The sequence below is a fragment of the Frieseomelitta varia genome, unplaced genomic scaffold (assembly GCF_011392965.1).
Source record: "Frieseomelitta varia isolate USP_RPSP 00005682 unplaced genomic scaffold, Fvar_1.2 scaffold_567, whole genome shotgun sequence".
In the NCBI taxonomy this organism is placed as follows: Eukaryota; Metazoa; Arthropoda; class Insecta; order Hymenoptera; family Apidae; genus Frieseomelitta; species Frieseomelitta varia.
The window spans coordinates 284,941-305,162 of record NW_025110331.1 but is presented as its reverse complement, the minus strand read 5'-3'; the positions used below and the strand labels follow the sequence as shown (position 1 = coordinate 305,162).

The window sequence follows — 20,222 nt, the reverse complement described above, 5'->3', positions numbered from 1 at the left end:
TTATTCGAAACTATTTAATTTTGCCTAATATTTTTATTTACTTTACTATTCCGTCAGTTGTGAAAAAAACTTGGTATAATAAGGCATCGTTAAGTTATTTAAAAAGAGCAGACGGCGAATAAACACTCTCGTCAAGTATACTCATTTAAAAAAGGCGGGAACTTTCCGCCATATTTAATACGCATGTACTTAAGTAGTCGCATGGATCAGTTTGAACTTATTCGTGTAATTTTAATACGCATTAATCTAACAAAGTGATAAATAACTGGAGAATATGATGATAGAGCTGATGAGATTGAACTTGGTCAGAAGGCATTACACTTTTTGACAATGTCGTCGTTCAAATTGCAGAAGATTTGAAACCAATCCATCCACGTTGAAGAAGAATCGTCTTCTGAGAAATTTGAAACGCAGACCAGTCAAGTGTAACGTGACAGTGTGGTTTATTTTAAGCAAGAAATTCTGAAGTATCAACGATGACAATAGCTGAAAACATTTCGTGGCGATAATTGAAAAATATTTTGTAGCCTGTTACATTATATTGTACACTTCCGGAAGATATACACACATGAATTCCTACATCTAGGTTATGCGGTACTTATTTATCGATCGATTTTACTTCTTTCGCATTTGACCCGTTTGTTATTTAACACGGATTCAGAACACAGGGAATTCGTTGCAATTCACCTATCATCGTAGACTAAAGATATCTGTTTAACAGAAATAACTATTCATTTCGCAAAGTAAGAATCGAAGATGGTTTTCGAGTCGATCGTTGCTGAACTTCTAAACAAAGTATTGGGAGAGTACATTCAAAATTTGGATTACTCGCAATTAAAACTGAGCTTATGGGGAGGTAAGCATCGTTACAAATTATTACAAGAGAAATTATTTTAGAAGTTGCGGAGCATCCCGTGTATGTACGGTGATATAACGTAATGCGAGGAATGTATTTCTACGTAATTGAAAAGTTCGATAAAAATTTTTAGAAATTTAGAAAAATAAAATTACGATAACACCTGATACACGGGCATAGCCTTCAGATATTTCATAAATACATATACAATACATGGATGTATCATTAGTAGGTGACGTGAGATCAGCTTCTATTTATGTTACAATCTTTTCGTCTTTATCGCTTACAAACGTACGTGCGTTGAATTTATGTATATATCTATATATATATATATATATATATTTTCACACATACACGCACTCACATGGACGGTGACTCCCACGAACATTTGGACATTTAATACTCGTTTCGGCGGGATATTTGAAATGATAGTTGCCTGTAAGAAATTATCAATGTATGTGAAATATGTGTTATATGTATTATTATTTATTACAACTTATCATTAGAGAAGCTTTGTAAGTAATTGTGCAATTTTATTATTTTAAAACTATAACAATCGAACCGATCGATATGATTGATTTTAAACTTTTTGTTTTTCTCTTCTTTACAAGTGCTTAGAATATACAGTCTTCAAATTCGTCATAGATTCAGTCACGAAACAAATTTTTCAATGTTCTTAAATTCTGCAATTTATAGCATTTTTGAGAAGAAGTGTCTTCACTCGTATCTAGCTGCTGCGTGATGTAAAAGCAGATTGCCATACACTTTGAAAGTAGAGACTTCAAACTGTAAAATGAGCTTGGGTTTATTATTATGCGATTTATTTTTTTTTTTACAAAATTGTAACAGTTTGAATATTTAAGTTCCGGAATATTAATGGGAGTCACTGCACACATATATATGAAGTGTATGTTCATTGTATGTACTATGATAAAGTTAATGCTAAAATAAAAAAAAAAAATTGATGCCATTGCTTTGAAGTTGCCTAGAATATTTTTGTTATTTTTGGTGCTATTTTTATTTTATAGTTGCTATTTTAATTATTTTACTATTTTAATCGCTTTATTATTGGTATTTTGTAGAGTTTCAAATGTTTAAATCCATTTGTCATTGTCATTATCGTTATATTATTATTATGTATATACATAAGATTTTATTCTTACAAGTACAATAAAAAAAATCCATATAGTTCCAGTTGTGCATTTTCCTTTTACAAACCCTGTGGATAATTCAAATTTCATGATTCATTTCTACAAATAAAAATTATTCGATTCTTTTAAATTTTTCAAATTTAATTATACGTATACAAGATAAAAAGTTAATTTTGTGATCTTTTGCAATGCTTCATTTTCAATGTGTATTGCAATATTTTGTTATACATATACATATATATAGTTTTGCTTTAATAAATGAAAATGTAATTTTTATTTTATACAAAAACACGTTGTATTTCTTTTCTTTTAGGAGATGTAGTATTGACAGATTTATTAATAAAAGAAACTGCATTAGATGTGTTGGATCTACCAATTAGATTGGAATATGGAAGATTAGGTTTGTAAATCAAACGTATATGTTTAATGATTAATGCTAATCTTCTGTCTTCCTTCAGGAAAACTTATATTAAAAATACCGTTCAAAGATATGTGGAATGGACAAATCGATGCAGTAGTTGAGGAATTATTTGTACTTGTAGTACCTTCGAGTCAGGTTGCGTACGATGCAGAAAAAGAAGCAAAAATACACCTCGAAGCAAAACGCGCAGAGCTTGCGAGAGTTGAGAAAAAAAAACAGTTAGCAGATACCAAGTGTAACAAAATATTTTATTGAATAATTTTAATGATTTCGTATTTTTTAATTGTACAGTTGAAGTAATCTTCATTTTATTTCTTGTTTAGCACAAGAAAAATTAGATGATTCGATGGTTGAAAAACTGATTGCACGTATGATAAAGAACATTCACATTGAAATAAAAAAGATACATGTGAGATATGAAGATCATATTTCATTTAAAGATCATCCCTTCTCAGTTGGCTTTACATTAAGTACATTTACTTTAGAAAGTTGTACAGATTCTTGGGAAACAACAGGTAACTTAAAAGATATGTATGCTATTCCACAAATTTACAAGGTAAGTTGAAACGCCATGGAAAAAGAAACAATGCTAAAGATTTTGCAGATTGAAACATATTTTTTTCCAGCTATGCACGTTAGATGGTTTGGCAGTGTATCTCAATACAACTGCAGAACAATTCAGTAACACACAATCAGACTATTTAAATCTATTTTATAATGGGATTGCAACCACAGATTATAATCCACCTGGTTATCAGTACTGTAAGCAGATAAAAGAATTAATTTAATTAATCTCTTGTTATATAAATCTTATAATTTAAAGTTTTTTCATAATTTCTGTTTCTTACTTATGTAGTATTGGGTCCAATAAATGTCAATGCGAAATTAAAATTAAATCCAAAGCCAGAGACGGATGGAAGTAACTATACAATTCCAAAAGTGTGGTTAGACATGGAAATGCAAAAATTAAGAATAGGGTTGGAGAGAAAACAATATCATACTCTCGTTCAATTAGGAGAGGGTTTAGATCAAGCTCAAAAGGCTGCACCATATAGAAAATATAGGCCAAATTTAACGTCGTATAGGGGCCATTATAAAGAATGGTAATAAATCGTTCTAAATAATTTCTAAATAATTAGAAATAAAAGAATGATCTTTGTATAAGTTGTTATTCTCAGGTGGAGATTTGCATACACTTGCGTCTTAGAAGAGACGGTTCGTAGACAACGCAGAAATTGGGATTGGAATCATATGAAAGAACATCGAGATATTTGTCGCACTTATGCTGATGCTTATCAAACAAAACTAACAACCAAGAAAGTCGTACATGAAATAGAACATGTCCTTACTGACTGTGAAAAAAGATTGGACATTTTTAATTTAGTAATTATAAGACAGAAGATCGAAATGGAAGTTAGTTGACAGAAAGTTTCAGCTGATAAAAGAATATATATATTTTTCAATGATGTTTGTTAATAAGTTTTTTTCATTTTTACCTCAAAGGTAGAAAGATTAGCGGAAAAAGAAAGAAATCTGAAAGCGAAACGCGGTTGGTTCGGTTTCTTATGGTCTAGTACGCAGGCAGAGGAAACACAAGAATTGAATTCTGCAGCTGCTATAAGTAATAATCTCGATTTCTTTTATATACTATTTATATACTATTGAATAATATTTTTTAATTTATTTATCTTTATTTATTTCCATTTAAATATTTATTTTAGTGAAGAAATTTAGCGAGGCAATGACACCGCAAGAAAAAGAAAAGTTGTACAGAGCAATTGACTATCAAGAAAATAGTGCGCCAGCTCATTATCCTGAAACATACGAGATGATTGATACGCGATTTCTTTTACACGAATTACAAATTATAATTTTAGATACGGATAAAGAGCATCCTTGTGTCCTAGACCTTCAACTTCACAGTGTTGAGGCAGGTTTTAAGTCGAGACCATCTGCCAATGCTATTTTGTATGTGTGTTTTATTACAAAAAAGAAAAAGTAAAACAAAGTAAAGAAAAGGAAAAAGAAAAAAAAATAATCAGTATAAAAACGTGAATTATTATATTTTAACGTTTTAATTTATTTTCTTTCTTACAGAGTTACAGCATCAATTAATGAAATGAAATTATTAGGAACAAAACAAGATGAACATATTCCTTCACTTTTCAATTCGCATCAGCATGACACGGATAACGTTTTATTATCAGTGTCCTACGAAAAGAATCCTCTCGATAAATTATGTGGTGATCGTATCATAGTAAGATCGAAATCTGTGGATATTATTTACGATGCACAAACAGTAATTGAATTGGTTAACTTATTTAAAGTACAAAATTCGTCAACTTTGAACAAGTAAGAACATTATTTTTTTCTACTTTATATTTTAACAACTCTTTTAAATAATTTATTTTTATACATAGTCTGCAAGCAGTTGCTGCAGAACGATTGGAAGGTTTGAAAGAAATGTCAGCTTTAGGTTTGGAACATGCTATTCAAAAGCATTCAGTGTTAGACATACAGGTAAAAATTCATTTTACGATATGCATTCATTGTAACAAGCAAAACTTAACATTGCATAAAAATATATGATTATTTAACAGGTTAATATGCAAGCTTCTCAGTTAATCATACCACATGATGGGTTTTATGATAGCACAAAATCGTTATTAGTTGTGAATCTTGGTAGTTTGCAAATACATTCTTTGGAAAAGCCAAAAGGTGATGATAAGGCAAATGTGTCTGTTAAACAATTGATCAGTATGGGCAAAAGCGAAGAAGATGTGTTATTGCATCTTAGGGAACATAGTTATGATAAATTTGTTTTAAAGATAGTCGACTTTCAAGTATGTATTTTTAATTTTTGAAATGTTAAATGCGTTAACATTAATATCGTGTTTAACTATAATGTAAAATAGGTATTAGTTTCGTTGCCGGGTGAAGAATGGCGCTCAATATTATCAAACGTGGATGATTCTATGACATTATTGCATCCAACAACGCTCGAAATTCAATTTCATAAGTGTTTAGTAATGGACGATCCCTTACTTCCAAAGTTTAGATTAATTGGGCAACTACCATCAGTTGTTGTTAATATAACAGGTTGAAGAAAGAATTTTATTTTAATAAATAATATATATTAATAATGCACACGATATAATCCCCTTTAATTTTTTTTAGATATTCGTTTATTACAAGCTCTTTCTATCGCTCAGAGTATACCACAGCCAAAGGAAGAACTAACAGATCTCCAGAAAGCATCCTTGGTACATTTTGCATTACACGTCGAATATGTTAAGCGTTTTATCCTGATTACGAAATATTTTTTTAGAGTAAATCTGTTTCGCAATTATCTTTACTGAAAGATTTAACCACTACTATTGCTGAGAAGAAAAAAGAAGATTCTGCTATAATTTCAGTTAAACAGATGATTGATATGGAGATGAAATTTGAAATGAAAGGTAACGAATGATATTTTATGGATAATTATAATTACTTATTCAGTTTACAATTACATCATCTATTACAGAATTCGCGATACAAGTTTCGTCCCAAAAAGGCAGTGAAATAATACCGTTTGTAAAATTCGAGGTATTGCAGTTAGAAGCAGAGATGTTACAACGAACTTACGATCAAGAGATATTATTAAGATTGGGCGGCGTTCAAGTTAAGCAACATTATAGCCAAAGAGAAATATTTATGATAAATACTCCTATGCTATCAGGCAGACATGAATATTTAATAACAGTACAGTATATAAATGTAAGTAAATAAATATTATATTATTCGTAAATTATTCACTAGATATAATTTAATTCATTTATGTTTATTTCTAGGTAAATAAACGATCTCCTGAATTTAAAACAAAGCATGGATCTGTTCTTCAATTACTAAAATTAGAATTTACAACATTAGACGTTTTGTTACATCAAGAAGCTCTTATAAATCTTCTTCAGTTTATATCATATGTTCAGGTAACGACGTAATTTGTGTATAAGCGAAGAATATAAATTATCTTTTTGTATATTTAAATTGTAGGATCAAATGAACGTTATAGCAAACAATAAACTCGAAAAAGAGCCTGGTTTGCGTCCACGTCCTAGCCATTTGGTTTCCATTCAAGAAGAAACGTCTACATTCTTGAAGGAACAAATTCAAAAGCAAAAATTTAGATCAACGACACGTAAACATGTTTTTATATGTTTTTACCTGCCAGAGTTGTAATTATCTACATAATATAATTGTACATGTACGTTTAGGACGAAGGAGAACAGTGGTGGAACACATAGATTTGAAAGTTCAAGCAAAAGTTGGAACTATCTGTATGAAGATTACTAGCAATTACAGACAAATTACTGCACTTTATGTCGATGGTATCACTGCTGGATTTATAATGAAAGCTTCCTATTCTCAAACTAATATTAATTTATCTTCTATTAGTATTAAAGATCTTAACGAAGCGTCAATTTATAGGGATGTAAGACTTCATTCTCTTGTATTCTTCTTTGCTATATAATGTTGCATATGGAATCTTTCCAGTTATATTCATTTATTATAATATTAATTAATTATTGTTTGGTATTTGGTAGATTGTATCGGTGACAGAAGATACTGAATCTCTGCAAATCCAGGCTATAATGTATAATATTGAACCGTCAGAAATTGATAAAAATAATATGTCTATTACGGTTGTTATGGGTTGCTATCGCATCGTCTTTTTGAATATATTTGTTACTAGTATAATGGTAAGAAAAAGAAAATAATTTACATATATTTTAGTATGTAGATGGTATTAAAATATATTTGATGTTTCAGAGTTTCTTAAACAATTTTCAAACAGCTCAACAAGCTATAAAGGATGCGTCAGCAGCAGCGGCAGAAGCCGCGAGGACAAATATTAAAGACGTTAAAGAAAGCGCAACACGTATAGGACTTGCTATAAAAATTAAGGTATATGTAAAAATAATTTTAATCTTGTAAAAAAAAAAAAAATCTGTAAAAAATCTTATTTTAATCTTAATTTATCATATGTTTTACATTATGTCTAGGCTCCAGTTATATATGTACCAATGCATTCAAAAAGTGATCATTGTTTGACATTAGACATGGGTAATCTTACTGTATGTAACGTTTTTAAGAAATTGGAAGTTACAAATGACAGTGGAGATTGTCCTATTATCGATGAAATGAGAGTCGAGTTACAAAATTTAAAATTATCCCGGTAATTGTTTGTTGCTTACAAACTGTGATAACATTTACTAATTATAATCGCATTTACTCAATGTATTAATTTTACTTATCCTAACAGGGTGAGATTAAATGTGGAAAAGTTCGCGATTGAAAATGAAATATTGTTATTAGAACCAGTCAGTTTTACACTGCTCATTAAACGTAATTTATCGACTGCCTGGTTCACCTCTGTACCAGATATTGACATGTCGGGCAGATTAAATAAAATTAATATATTAATAAGTAAAGAGGATTATGCAACTGCAATGAAAGTATTAGAAAAAAATTTAGGTGAGACAGCCGAAGATAAAAAATTTACGACAAGCGTAAATCAGTCTGAAAAGAAATTAGAAGTAGAAGTTTTACAACATCATCAAAGCGGTAAGAGTAAATAATTTGTTTTATATATTTCTAGTGAAATTAAGAAATTATGATGTAATTATCATAAATCTTTGTTTGAGTAGATAAATTTATAAGAGCTACTGCAGAAGGTACGGAAGATGCAAACTTGCAAGAACAAGTACATATACACACGTCTATCAAATTTGAGTTTGTCATGGACAGCCTTGTGATTACCTTATTTACAGGAGGTTCAAAAATGGTAATTTCAATGAAATGTTGTGCTATACGATATTGTTGTCTGAGCATATAAATTATTCAAATTAATTAAAGTTGCAGTCACAAAGTTCTCTGCTTCATCCACCAGAGAATGGATTAGCGAAATTTTGTTTAACTCATTTCGCCCTGAAAGGTCGAATATTTGCCGATGGATTAATGGCAACTTCCATTCTCCTTATGAATTGTACTTTAGATGATATACGTCAAAGCAGACAAGGTTCTCTTGTAAGAATTATGGAAAGAACTACAACGATACCTTCTATGGATGACGTAGAGAAAGAATCAAAGAAACCTATTCGTAGTATGTTAGACATGACTATTAGACAGAGTTCAAATGATACGTTTGGTAAGTTGAAAAATATTTTTTAACCGACGTAAAGTTCATTCTCAGTTTTACTCAAAAGTTTTGTGATTGAATCTCGTTTTCAGTTGACATTCGAATTTTTTCATTTAGTATTATCGTATCACTTGACTATCTAATGAAAGTAAAAGATTTTTTTACTGTCGATGAACCGCCGACAAATAAATCAGTGCCCCAGCATGTACCAAAAAATCATGGCGAATCAGCAGTTAAAAAGAAACAAATTACATCATCGACTAAAAAAATGTTTACGATTAACATACACGTTGAGAAACCAGATATTATTCTGTTAGAGGACATGGATGACATAAATTCCAATTGCATCATATTAAATGTAATATCTACCTTTCATTTTTTTCTAATTGTTATATATGTATTATTGTATGTCGTTTTCCTTGTTTGCACACATAATCTCTTTCAGACCGAATTACTCCTGAAAGTACGTTTGATGGATGAGCATCAAATAATAACAGGCTCCATAAAAGACTTATCAATTTTAGCTGGTATATACAATCCCATGAAAAGAAGTGACTGGATATATCAGGTAAAGACATTCCTCTAAAAGTGTTTACTTATGCCGTTTCTACGTGTAATATGTAACCAGAATGTTAATTTTATAAAGGTACTAAGACCATGCAGCATAAGTGTAGCAGGTTCTACACCAGATGGCAAAGGGCTTCACATTGATATTTGTTGCACAGATATTCACTTATCGGTTTCGCCAGGTAATTCAAGAAACTATTGATAATTAATGTCGGAATAAGATCGCTAATGAAACTATTACTATTTACAGGTGTTATAGAAATATTGAATAAAGTGGTTCATACTGCCACAAAGACGGAAGAGCAAGATCAGGAAGTTGTTGTTACTGAAGAGAATTACGAAGGATTATGGATCGTGACTCCATTTGAAGAAAGTGATTTTTGGTTTTTAAAAACAGGTATGATACACATATTACTGTATATATAAATTTTTTTTCATTTAATACGATTTGTTTTTACAATACGTACGTATGTTTTTCTATTTTGTTTGAATAGAAGTAGGAATAGAAGCCATAGAAGATTTCGTATATTCTGATGATGAGGATACTACGGTTTATAAACCAGAATTAGCCATAATTTCTGCGCCGACAATTCTATTCACGTTAGAAGCAGGCGTCGGTAATAAAACATTACCAATGCTTTTACTTCATATTGGCTTCCAAAGTAACATTAACGATTGGAGTACGAAAACTGTAAGTGTATACTCGTATGAATTTTAACATAGATTTTTCACGTACTGTTCGTTTACCGTTTAAATATTTTTAGATGAACATAGAAAGTACGATGTCGGTAATTATGGCGTATTACAATAGTTGTTTAGCATTGTGGGAACCATTAATTGAACCGATAGAGGAAATTAAAAATGAAAAGTTGATTTCTACGCCTTGGGAGCTAAAAGTTAAAGTAATGTATTTAAATTTTTAAAGATTAAAATGTTGTTATAATTTTTGCAGCTTTTTCGTTGTTGTTATGTATTTTTTTATTGGTTTTTGTGTGCTAGATTCAATTTAATAATGTATCACCAGACTCTAGAAGTGCAAGAGCTATCAGTCCTACATCAGACAGTGAAATAGAAGAATTACATCAAACTCCTAAAATGTCTATTGACATAGTATCAACTGTAAGTTAATACGCATAAATTTTTTTTTATCATATATTTTTACAACATCTTTACGATATTTTACGAATAGGAAAATTTAGAAATAACCGTGACTAAAACTTGTTTGGATGTACTAAAACAACTTGGTAATGCGTTTTCATCTGCCATGGAAGCGAGTGGAAAAGGAATGGCCAAAAGTGTGGCACCATACGTACTCAGGAATGAAACTGGTTTAGCGATAGTTTTAGACTTGGAGCGCAGTCACTTCAAGGTTTATTGTCGTTAAAATACTGTTTATCCCTTTTAATTATGAAAATAATGCCATGATCATACATCTTTTCTTAGGTTTTCAGCGATGGATCTAAACTTGTGAGCAATAACACAGATTCGTACATGGAAGTAATTCTTGAATCTGGTGCATCGGTAGATTTAGCTTCGAGAACGACAAAAACTGTAATACCATTGGTTGATCAATTAAAAACTGAAACAATCAAAGAACGGGACGATGATAAGTTTATTATTTCGGTAATACATTTAAAATATACAGATTTATTTATAAATTTGCTTCGTATAATCAAAGTAATGTATATAATAATATTGTTTGAAGTTCAAGGAAATTAATGGAACATTAGCTATACCTGTATTAAGGGCTGATAAAAGATTCTTTTCATTGAAGTATCGAAAAGATAATTCCGAAGAATGGGGTATTGTTTCTGACGTTGTAGTAGATGAAGGAAGTACCATTGTTACTCTTCGAAGTATTCTACAGGTAATTTGCATAAATTCTCTTATCCTTAAGTTTTAGTAGTAATTACAAGCAATAATATTCTATATATTTCATAGGTACACAATCATTTTAGTCAACCAATATCTGTATATTATATGACTAAGCGTGGAAATGAAGTTGAATGTGTGGGGACTGTTGCTTCAGATAGTAAATTAAATCTTCCATTGGATGCTGTATATACACCAACAAATGTTTATGGATTATTTTTCAGTGTTGAGGGGTAATTTATATTTTCACATAAATTTTTGTATTTTTTATATCCTTCTGCAATATTTATTCAAATGTTGTTCTCCAGATATATGGTTTCGATAGAACAATTTATTTGGAAAGATTTACAAAAAACAGTTAGTATGACAAAACTGTTGAGATGTGAATCTCGAGTGAGGCAAGAAGCTGTAGAACCATTTTACATGAAGGTAAGAAAGTAAAACTCGTTCATTTACTTATGTACAAACTTAGGAAATTCTTCTGTTCTATTTGATTTCTGTCTTTTAAAAATTTCACACCGTGTAGTATGTGTAATACTATTATATAATAAAACTGTACGTTTAATTTATTTTTCTTTTCTTATGCTGTAATCAAACAAGACTTTGTTAAAACAAATTACATCACATGCTTTTATAAGCAACAGTTTTTACTTTTAGATGTTTTTCGTGATGATTGTGGTTGGTAGTATTTTATATAATAACAACACTATTGGCTTATTATTGAATGCTATTAACTGGCGATCCGTATTCTGTCGTTTCATTGATTGCATCAAGCATCTTTGCTTGAAAACTTTACCCTCAGAGCACAAAAAATATCTGGATGCACCTATACAGGTACAATCGTTCTTTTCTGAATTAATTTGAGAATCAGTTGCTATTTAGTATATGTTGGATATCAACCAAATAAGTATCATTACTGCTGCTATATTAGATAGTTAATAATTTTTTAATATGAGTGTGTACCTGTAATGAATAATATTGTAAGATGTGTTAGTTATCGTATTGATTATTATTGATCTAGAGATTCCCTATATGTTTGATTGGAAGTAGTTATTGGCATGGTTTTAGTTACAATCATGAAATTTGTTATATTAATAATATAATTACGATAAAAAGAAAAAAAGAAAGAAACGGACAAATTATTTTTACGTTAACTTTAACGCTAACTCTTTTCATTGACTTTGACAATTTTTTGTTATTGAATTTATCTTTTACTTTACAGGACTTTTTTTCATTTAATTATCTTTATAAACATTGTTTTATTTCTTAGTCTAGTGTATTTCAGTAACAAGTTTCTACAATGTGTACTATGGCTAATTTTTCAATTTGTCTTTATCGCATAAAGTATTCAAAAATTTATGTTAGCATTCGGTATGACGTATCCATTGCACGTTTTCTTTTTTCATGTTTTATAAAACGGAGTGTACTGTTACTGTTATGCTTTAAATATTGAAAGTGTCGTTTACTACTTAGATGGTAGTACAAAGAATAATAGAATAACATAGTAGAGAAAGAATAATTTTAATATTTTAAAAAAGAATTTATGTATTTTAACAATGTGTTATAATACTTACAGGTTGTTGGTGAAATAGAGCAAGTTTATTTTGAAAATACTAGTCGACATACAATGGCAAGTACGATTTATAATGTTCATTTATATCCAGCTGTATATTTGAAGAACTTTTTGCCTATCGATATTATCGTATGCCTACCTGGAGTTGTACAAGAAAAGCTTTTAGAAGCTGGTACATCTTACCAGATTCCCACGATTGACCCAGGAAAGTCGCATATAATCATAAAAGTAAGTAAATCACATTCCTATGCGGGACAACTCGTATAATTTCTAAAATTGTATGTTACAGTTACCAAATTATTTAGAGAAAGATTGGTCATGTAGGGGTGAGATATTAGCGAATCCACCAGAGTTTTCTGTATGGTCTTTCGAATCTTTTGATAGTGCACAAAAAGTTATAATGGATTTGGGAATGCATACATCATATGAACATGGTTCTATCATTATGGCATTATATTGTCCATTTTGGATGTTAAACAAAACAGGCTTAATGTTGTCTTATCGGGTAAGTATCATCAAAACTATTCTGAACAATTTTTTTTTTTTTTGCTTCATTTAAGTCTCGCTTATTATCTTTCCTTTTAATTTTTTCTTTTGTTTTTTTTTTTTTTTTTTTAATTGATTAACCATAAACCTACCCTAAAGTATTTTTATAATATAATATATATTCTTACAATGTTGTAATAAACTATTTTAACACGTTAAACAATAATACGAATTTTTGTTTGGTAGTTGCATTAGGCATTTAATTAATCTCTACGCATTGCTTGAGTTATGATATTTTTGTGCCATATGTAAGTCCTACACTACATTGCGCATGCTGAAAGTAGTATAATGTTGCAAACTGTTAATCTTCTACAATCATATCTTATTCAATACATTATTTTACAGAAATCAAGTAAGGGTGGCAAAGAACACTCAAGTCCAATCAAGGTAGTGATATCATATTACTTTTTGTGCTTTGGACGCAATGTTAATTAAATAATTTTTATTATTTATTAATGGTGGTTATATTTTTAAATATGCAAAATTTATTTTAAAAAATCTTGAAATATGCATTTGTTGTAAATTCAATGTTCAAATTATTTTATTTTTTTTTCTTTCTGTTCAAGTCAGAATTTTTAAAACTGTAGCATGTCGCAGAATGTTGTAATTGCTTTTCGTTGTAAATTCTTATTTACATTAATCGTGGACCAAATCATAAATATTAAGAGATAAAAATTTCATCATTGACAATCTCACGAATTGTAATACATAGAAAGATGTCTTTCAGAATTTGGTTTGTATGAAACCTCATCGACCAAGTGTAGAATACAGGAAGAAGAAAGCACGCTCGGTGATATATTGATTTCATTTTATATTGGTGATGGTCTAATCTTACAAACTGTGAAATAAACTTCTCACACGATTTATTCCATTTAACTATCTGTGTAAAGCCATGTATTAATTAATATTCTACATGGTTTTAAATAATTGTTATCAGCACTTCTTTTATTAACTTTACATCATTAATCATATCTTTTGTATTAAGATATATAATTGTTTATTAATATCTGGTACATATACTCCTCCAATATTAACAAAAAAATGTACTAAACTTAATTCATGTTATTTGTTAGTTGGCTTCCTATGGCATGTCATAATCTTGCAACATTACGCATACTTTTTCATGCTACGAGTAAGATATTACTGCGTTTTGCTATGGCATGTACAATTGTTGAAAGACTAGAGTCTTTTACAAATAGTGCACAGTACAGTAGACACTTATACGTTAACATAAGAGACTTTTATAAAACGACAATTTTAAACACAAAAAGAAACTCAAAACATGCGAAACTTTACAGTTTCGCGAAATTCAAGATTTGTTTATTGAAATACATGAGCAAGATTATAAAATAAAGCTAGCTGATGTTGGCGAATATAATGTAACAGTGTATAAATATGTTAAGAAAAGATACAATTGTAAAAATGCAATTAACGTTGGCATAAGAATTTAACTATGTAAAAATTTTCAGAGTGGTGAAGACTATCTAAATGTACTTTACCATCCAGAAAACTTTAAGGGACCAATATTATTTTCATTTCGCTCCAAAGTATTCTTCGGTAAAAAAAAGGCGATGATAAGAGTCGAGGATGGTGAATGGTCTGATAAATTTCCAATAGATGTTGCAGGAAGTGAGGGAGTAGTCGTTTGTAAATACAATGGTCTAACGTACCAAGTTAGTAGTATTTTTTTGTATTTATAGTTTCATTGTTTAAGCACTGTATTGTCAGCAATAGTGACAGCATATTTTACAAATCACAGATTGGGGTTCATAATCAATTGACTTATAACTCTTTGACAAAACAAATTACATTCACTCCATATTATGTATTGATAAATAATTCTGATTATCTCATTGAATGCCAAGAAGGTAATAGACCGGCTGATCCTATGATTAAGGTAAGAACCACACTCATTTTATATAATATTACTAGTCTAGTGTAAATAAAATTAATTGTTGTTTTATTTATCCAAAGGTTCCTCCCAGAGAATGTACAGCTCTCTGGCCTCGTTCTGACCATGAACAGAAAACTCTATCTGCTAGAATCGCAGGTAGTCCCGAAAAAACTGCACCATTTATTTATACAGAGAGCCATACAACTTTATTAAAATTAAACAATAAGGTTCGTACCGTTCTTCATTTCTGTCCAATGCGTAATTTATATGAGTCTATAATTCTTGTTATTCACTAGTATGGAGGAATTAACGTAGATATACAAATAAGTGAGGGTGGAGTGTACATTTCTTTATCCGCGTATAGTCCTGGAAATGCCCCGGCATTGATTATCAATCAGACTCCGCACACTATCGATTTCTGGGAGAAAGGATCCCTGAATGTCAGGTATTCATCGTTTAAAGAGGAAAAAAAAATTGATATTATTACTAACTGTATTGTAATGAAACTTATTTTACAGATCTATACAGTCGTACAATAGAATGTTTTACACCTGGGAGAATCCTGCAGGTCCGCGGAGATTGGTCTGGGAAGATAACAATAAAAAAGAAATCGAGGAGACTCTTCGAAAAGTAAATGTTCAATTCCAACGCTATTGATAGTCAATTTGTAGTTTAATAATATTAAAAGAATTCTGTATTTTAGGATACTTTAGGAGGTTTTCAGTTACCAGATTTAGCAGAACAAGTATACTACGTATCGTTTTTGGATGGTACACAACGAGTACTTCTATTTACAACAAACATGAAAGTTGCAGAAGATTGTGAATTAGCGGGTGATTTTGAACCTATAGAACAAGAAATAACAATAAGTATTCACGGAGTTGGCTTTTCTCTTGTTAATAACGTCACGAGATCTGAACTGTTATATTTGTGTATAGCTAGGTACGTTATTTATACATTAATTTGCTTTATTTCGACAAATTATTGTTATTGTTATTAACAATTTTTATTGTTTAGTTCTGGAATTATATGGGAAACGCGTAAATCTGCTAGCCATCGTTGGCGTGGTCTCAGCACAAGGGAGGTGAATGTTATAGAAGAGGGCTATCAAAAATATATGCGTGAATTGCAAATAGGAAAAGATCCGATACAAAAAGCAGTACTTGAACCAAAATTAGAGGTAACGAGAGTGAAAATAATAATTTCATAATCATTATTTTCATTTCACTTCTATTAATTTAATCGTTAATTTTAATTCCAGGTTGATTATTTGAACATGGAACTATTGAAACCGCATCGTCGTTTTCTACGACGCACTTTCCAAACTGGTTTATGGTTGCAGTATCGCACTTCAGCGCATCAAGTGCAATTACACGCAAAGATCAATAGATTGCAAATTGATAATCAACTTGCAGATTGTGTTTTCCCAGTGATATTGGCTCCAGTTCCTCCACCAAAAAGTGTTACAGCGAGTACCGGTAAATTTTGTTATTGAAAACTAAAATAAAATGAAACGTATTATAATTCAACTAATTCAGCACTTGAAATCATGTTTTAACAGTTATGAAACCATTCGCTGAGCTTAGTATGGTTAAACGATTACTTGAACACAGTAATGTCCAACAGTTCCGATACTTCAAGGTTCTCGTACAAGAATTTCACGTGAAAGTGGACATTATATTTATTAATGCGATCATGGGTTTATTTGAAACAAATAAAATGAACGATGCGGAAGAAGTGAGTTCTGTTCATTTTTTAATAAGGCGTAAAATATAATAATAATAATATTATATTATAGGCGTAAAGTATTATAATATTATGACATTATAAATTATGATAAATTTAAAATATGATAATAATTATTTTATTGTACTCTTTAGAGCAAATTATTCAAATTGGATACGAAACTCGTTGATGAACCTTTAATGTATCACGTCAGTTTAATTACTACAGCAGAACAGAAGAATTTCTTTGATCTACTTCACTTCTCGCCGTTGAAGGTCCGTTCCTTTATACTTTGTATCAATTGTAATAATATTTCTATAATCGATGTTATTATTTTCTTTCAGATTCACATAAGTTTTTCAATGAGTGGTAGTGGTAGCGGACCCTCTGCACTACCTCAAGTACTAAATGTGTTGCTACAAGGAATAGGTGTTACGTTAACTGATATTAACGACATTGTATTCAAGTAATTCTTTTGTACTTTATCACTAGGAAATAATAGTAATCATGTCATAGAAGACATTCTGTATAGAATACATTTTTATTTTCTTTGCAGATTAGCATATTTCGAAAGAGAATATACTTTCATGACCAATAAACAGCTTATTTCCGAAGCAACAACACACTATGTGGGACAAGCAATTAAGCAAGCTTATGTTCTCGTTTTGGGATTGGATGTAATAGGGAATCCATATGGTCTAGTAGTAGGTACTATGAAAGGCATTGAAGATTTGTTTTACGAACCTTTCCAAGGTGCGATACAAGGGCCTGGAGAGTTTGCGGAAGGTTTACTTCTTGGTATGAGAAGCATGCTAGGTCATACTGTTGGAGGAATGGCTGGAGCTGTTTCTAAAATTACTGGAGCTATGGGTATGTTTGACTTTTGCTTTATTACTTATTCTGTTCTGAACATCGCTATATTCCTTAAATTTGTATATTGCGTATACAATACATTATGTCCGTTTAGGTAAAGGTATAGCTGCTTTAACGTTCGATAAAGATTACCAGAGAAAACGACAAGAACAACTTAATAAACAGCCATCTAACTTGCAAGAAGGTCTTGCTCGTAGTGGCAAGGGTTTGGTAATGGTAAGCGAGGAATAAGGAATAAAAATTAATACAATTTTTTACTTATGGGATAAAACAGATAATTGTATCATTGTATGATATGGATGTAGGGTGTTGTTGATGGTGTAACTGGCGTTGTATTGAAACCTATATCGGGTGCCAAAGAAGAAGGTGTGGAAGGGTTCTTTAAAGGAGTTGGGAAAGGCATGGTTGGTCTTGTTACTAGACCAACTGCCGGAGTTATAGATTTTGCTAGTGGTTCATTCGGTGCAGTGAAACGGTAAAAAAAGATACATTATTCTTGTCAACCTAAATATCATGTTATATAATCGACATAGAATCACAGTGAATGTGAATACTTAAAATTATTTATTCGTTTTTAGTGCAACTGAGTTGAATGAAGAAGTAAAAAAAGTAAGGCCACCTAGATTTTTACAACCAGACTGCTTAGTTAGACCGTATGTTCGAGACGAAGCCGAGGGGCATAAAATCTTATGCGTGAGTTACATACTCAATATTGTTTTCATTTAATATTAAGTAATATTTACAAATTATTTTTTAACAGGAATTGGAAAAAGGAAAATACGCAAATACCGATATCTATTTCTATCATATGTATATCAACAAAGATGTACTACTACTTACTGATAAGAGAATATCGTATTTAGAGCATAGTGATTTATTTGGAGGATGGCGAGTCAGTATATTTTACGAACACTCCATTTTCTTAAATTAAGTTTAGTGAATTAGTTTCAAAGGAATTAAATATTTTATTGTCATCAATAACAGGTACAGTGGACTCATACGTGGCAAGAGATGAGCGAACAACCGAAATCAGTTGATAGAGGAATTCAGATATTTATTAAAGATTCCAGTAGAAAGAAGAAATTGGGAAACCTATTTGGTAGTGCAGATCAGTCAAAAATAATTTTAATACATGATTATAACATAAGACAGGTATGTTATCTAATTAGTATCGTTTTTGCATTTAAAAAATAATTATATTTTTTTAATTATTGAAAAAACTAAGAAAAATATTTTTTGCAATCTTCCCAGCTTTTGTGCAACAAAATGCAACAACAAATTAATCAGTGCGGATTGTAATGCCAGAAAATTATGATGAATGGATACGCACAAACATACTTTAATATTTGAATACAGTTAATTGAATGGTTGATCGAATTAATGTGATCGATTAATTGAATTGATAGTGTCTGGCCGCCATAAATTTCCATTAGCTTTGCAAGTTGAATTTCGTAAACTCTCTCTCTCTCTCTCTCTCTATATATATATATATATATATATATATATATTAGATACATTATGATAGAGTTTTTTTTTACAAATATCATTAATAAGACTGATGCTTTATCAGAAACATTAAAAGCAAAGGAGGAGAATCAGTATATAGTTTTGTATTTGTTATAATCTGGATATTTTAGGTTTAAACTTATAATAATTTCTCTACGATTTATTATCGTTTTTATCAGTTTGTCGTTTTTATTAGTCGGCCAATTTGTAATTTCATAAGTTGATATAATGTTAATGAAACATCTTATGCTTTTAATTAATCTAAATAACAACAACTGACATGCCTAGTATAATTTTTCTTTGAAGTTTACATATGAAACAAACGAGGCATACGTAAAAATAGTTGAAACAGTTCTTATCCTATCAGTTTGAAACTTGTTCTTACAAGATACAAATTATATTAAACTTAAATTTATACTCTGATTAATTTCACGTGAAAAATTATAGATGGTTAAAGATCAATATAAAGACCTACGCTATAGTTTTATGTAAAGAAGGATGCAAATTAGTTTCAACTTGAATAGGTTTCTCTTCTTGAATAGGTCCTTAAAATATCTCTCTTGAAATATCTCTTGTTAATGTAATGTACTTGATATTCTAAAAAATCTCCATCACGTGACAATATTATATTTTTGTACAGTTTAATAATTATTTACTATATACACATATAAATGAAAATTTAAGCGCACATCTTACGTTCAAGTAACTTCTGTACCTGTATAACGTATACATACAGAATGTTTCTAAAGTCGCATAATTTTCTAAAACATACGCAAAAATATATTTTCGTCTTTTAAATATATATTCGTACGTAGAAGTCAACTAGTTTTCATATAAAACACTGCTCAATGCTTGTACAATTTTTTTATTTGAATTACAATATATTGTACAAAATATTCTGTTAGAAACGCTCTGTATGTATATGGCTTTATAGTATATAGCTTTTGTTACAAGATTGTTCGGTTAATTTAAAAAAAAGAAGGGGAAAGATCCAAAAACGGCACACTACACTTTTTACAGCGTACAAAATATACATTATTGTATAATTGTAATTAAA

At 30.2% G+C, this 20,222-nt stretch overlaps 1 protein-coding gene across 6 annotated transcripts; it reads left to right on the top strand.

Annotated features, from left to right (window-relative positions):
* The first annotated feature begins 78 nt into the window (after nucleotides 1–78).
* Nucleotides 79–20,146, top strand: LOC122534022 (vacuolar protein sorting-associated protein 13). Of its 6 annotated transcripts, none has more exons than XM_043664278.1 (60): nucleotides 79–856; nucleotides 2,321–2,407; nucleotides 2,466–2,663; nucleotides 2,752–2,984; nucleotides 3,055–3,190; nucleotides 3,285–3,531; nucleotides 3,607–3,841; nucleotides 3,932–4,049; nucleotides 4,150–4,396; nucleotides 4,526–4,780; nucleotides 4,849–4,948; nucleotides 5,029–5,271; nucleotides 5,344–5,527; nucleotides 5,606–5,691; nucleotides 5,757–5,886; nucleotides 5,955–6,187; nucleotides 6,262–6,399; nucleotides 6,464–6,608; nucleotides 6,685–6,902; nucleotides 7,015–7,170; nucleotides 7,241–7,375; nucleotides 7,474–7,646; nucleotides 7,734–8,035; nucleotides 8,119–8,255; nucleotides 8,333–8,618; nucleotides 8,702–8,967; nucleotides 9,055–9,177; nucleotides 9,256–9,358; nucleotides 9,427–9,573; nucleotides 9,671–9,867; nucleotides 9,941–10,078; nucleotides 10,176–10,295; nucleotides 10,366–10,545; nucleotides 10,620–10,799; nucleotides 10,882–11,043; nucleotides 11,118–11,281; nucleotides 11,357–11,477; nucleotides 11,706–11,882; nucleotides 12,625–12,849; nucleotides 12,911–13,126; nucleotides 13,513–13,554; nucleotides 13,895–13,957; nucleotides 14,637–14,840; nucleotides 14,927–15,064; nucleotides 15,142–15,288; nucleotides 15,358–15,506; nucleotides 15,580–15,691; nucleotides 15,765–16,003; nucleotides 16,079–16,241; nucleotides 16,323–16,539; nucleotides 16,623–16,798; nucleotides 16,942–17,061; nucleotides 17,131–17,252; nucleotides 17,343–17,656; nucleotides 17,754–17,875; nucleotides 17,965–18,134; nucleotides 18,238–18,352; nucleotides 18,420–18,551; nucleotides 18,644–18,811; nucleotides 18,911–20,146. In XM_043664278.1, exons 1-60 carry the CDS (start codon nucleotides 757–759, stop codon nucleotides 18,956–18,958), a joined length of 10,002 nt encoding a protein of 3,333 aa, XP_043520213.1. In that variant the 5' UTR covers nucleotides 79–756; the 3' UTR covers nucleotides 18,959–20,146. The 6 variants fall into 6 exon arrangements, with proteins under 6 accessions (XP_043520213.1, XP_043520212.1, XP_043520214.1 ...); XM_043664277.1 differs by having other exon boundaries at nucleotides 8,327–8,618; XM_043664279.1 differs by lacking the exon at nucleotides 13,895–13,957 and having other exon boundaries at nucleotides 8,327–8,618.
* The last annotated feature ends 76 nt before the right edge of the window (nucleotides 20,147–20,222 follow it).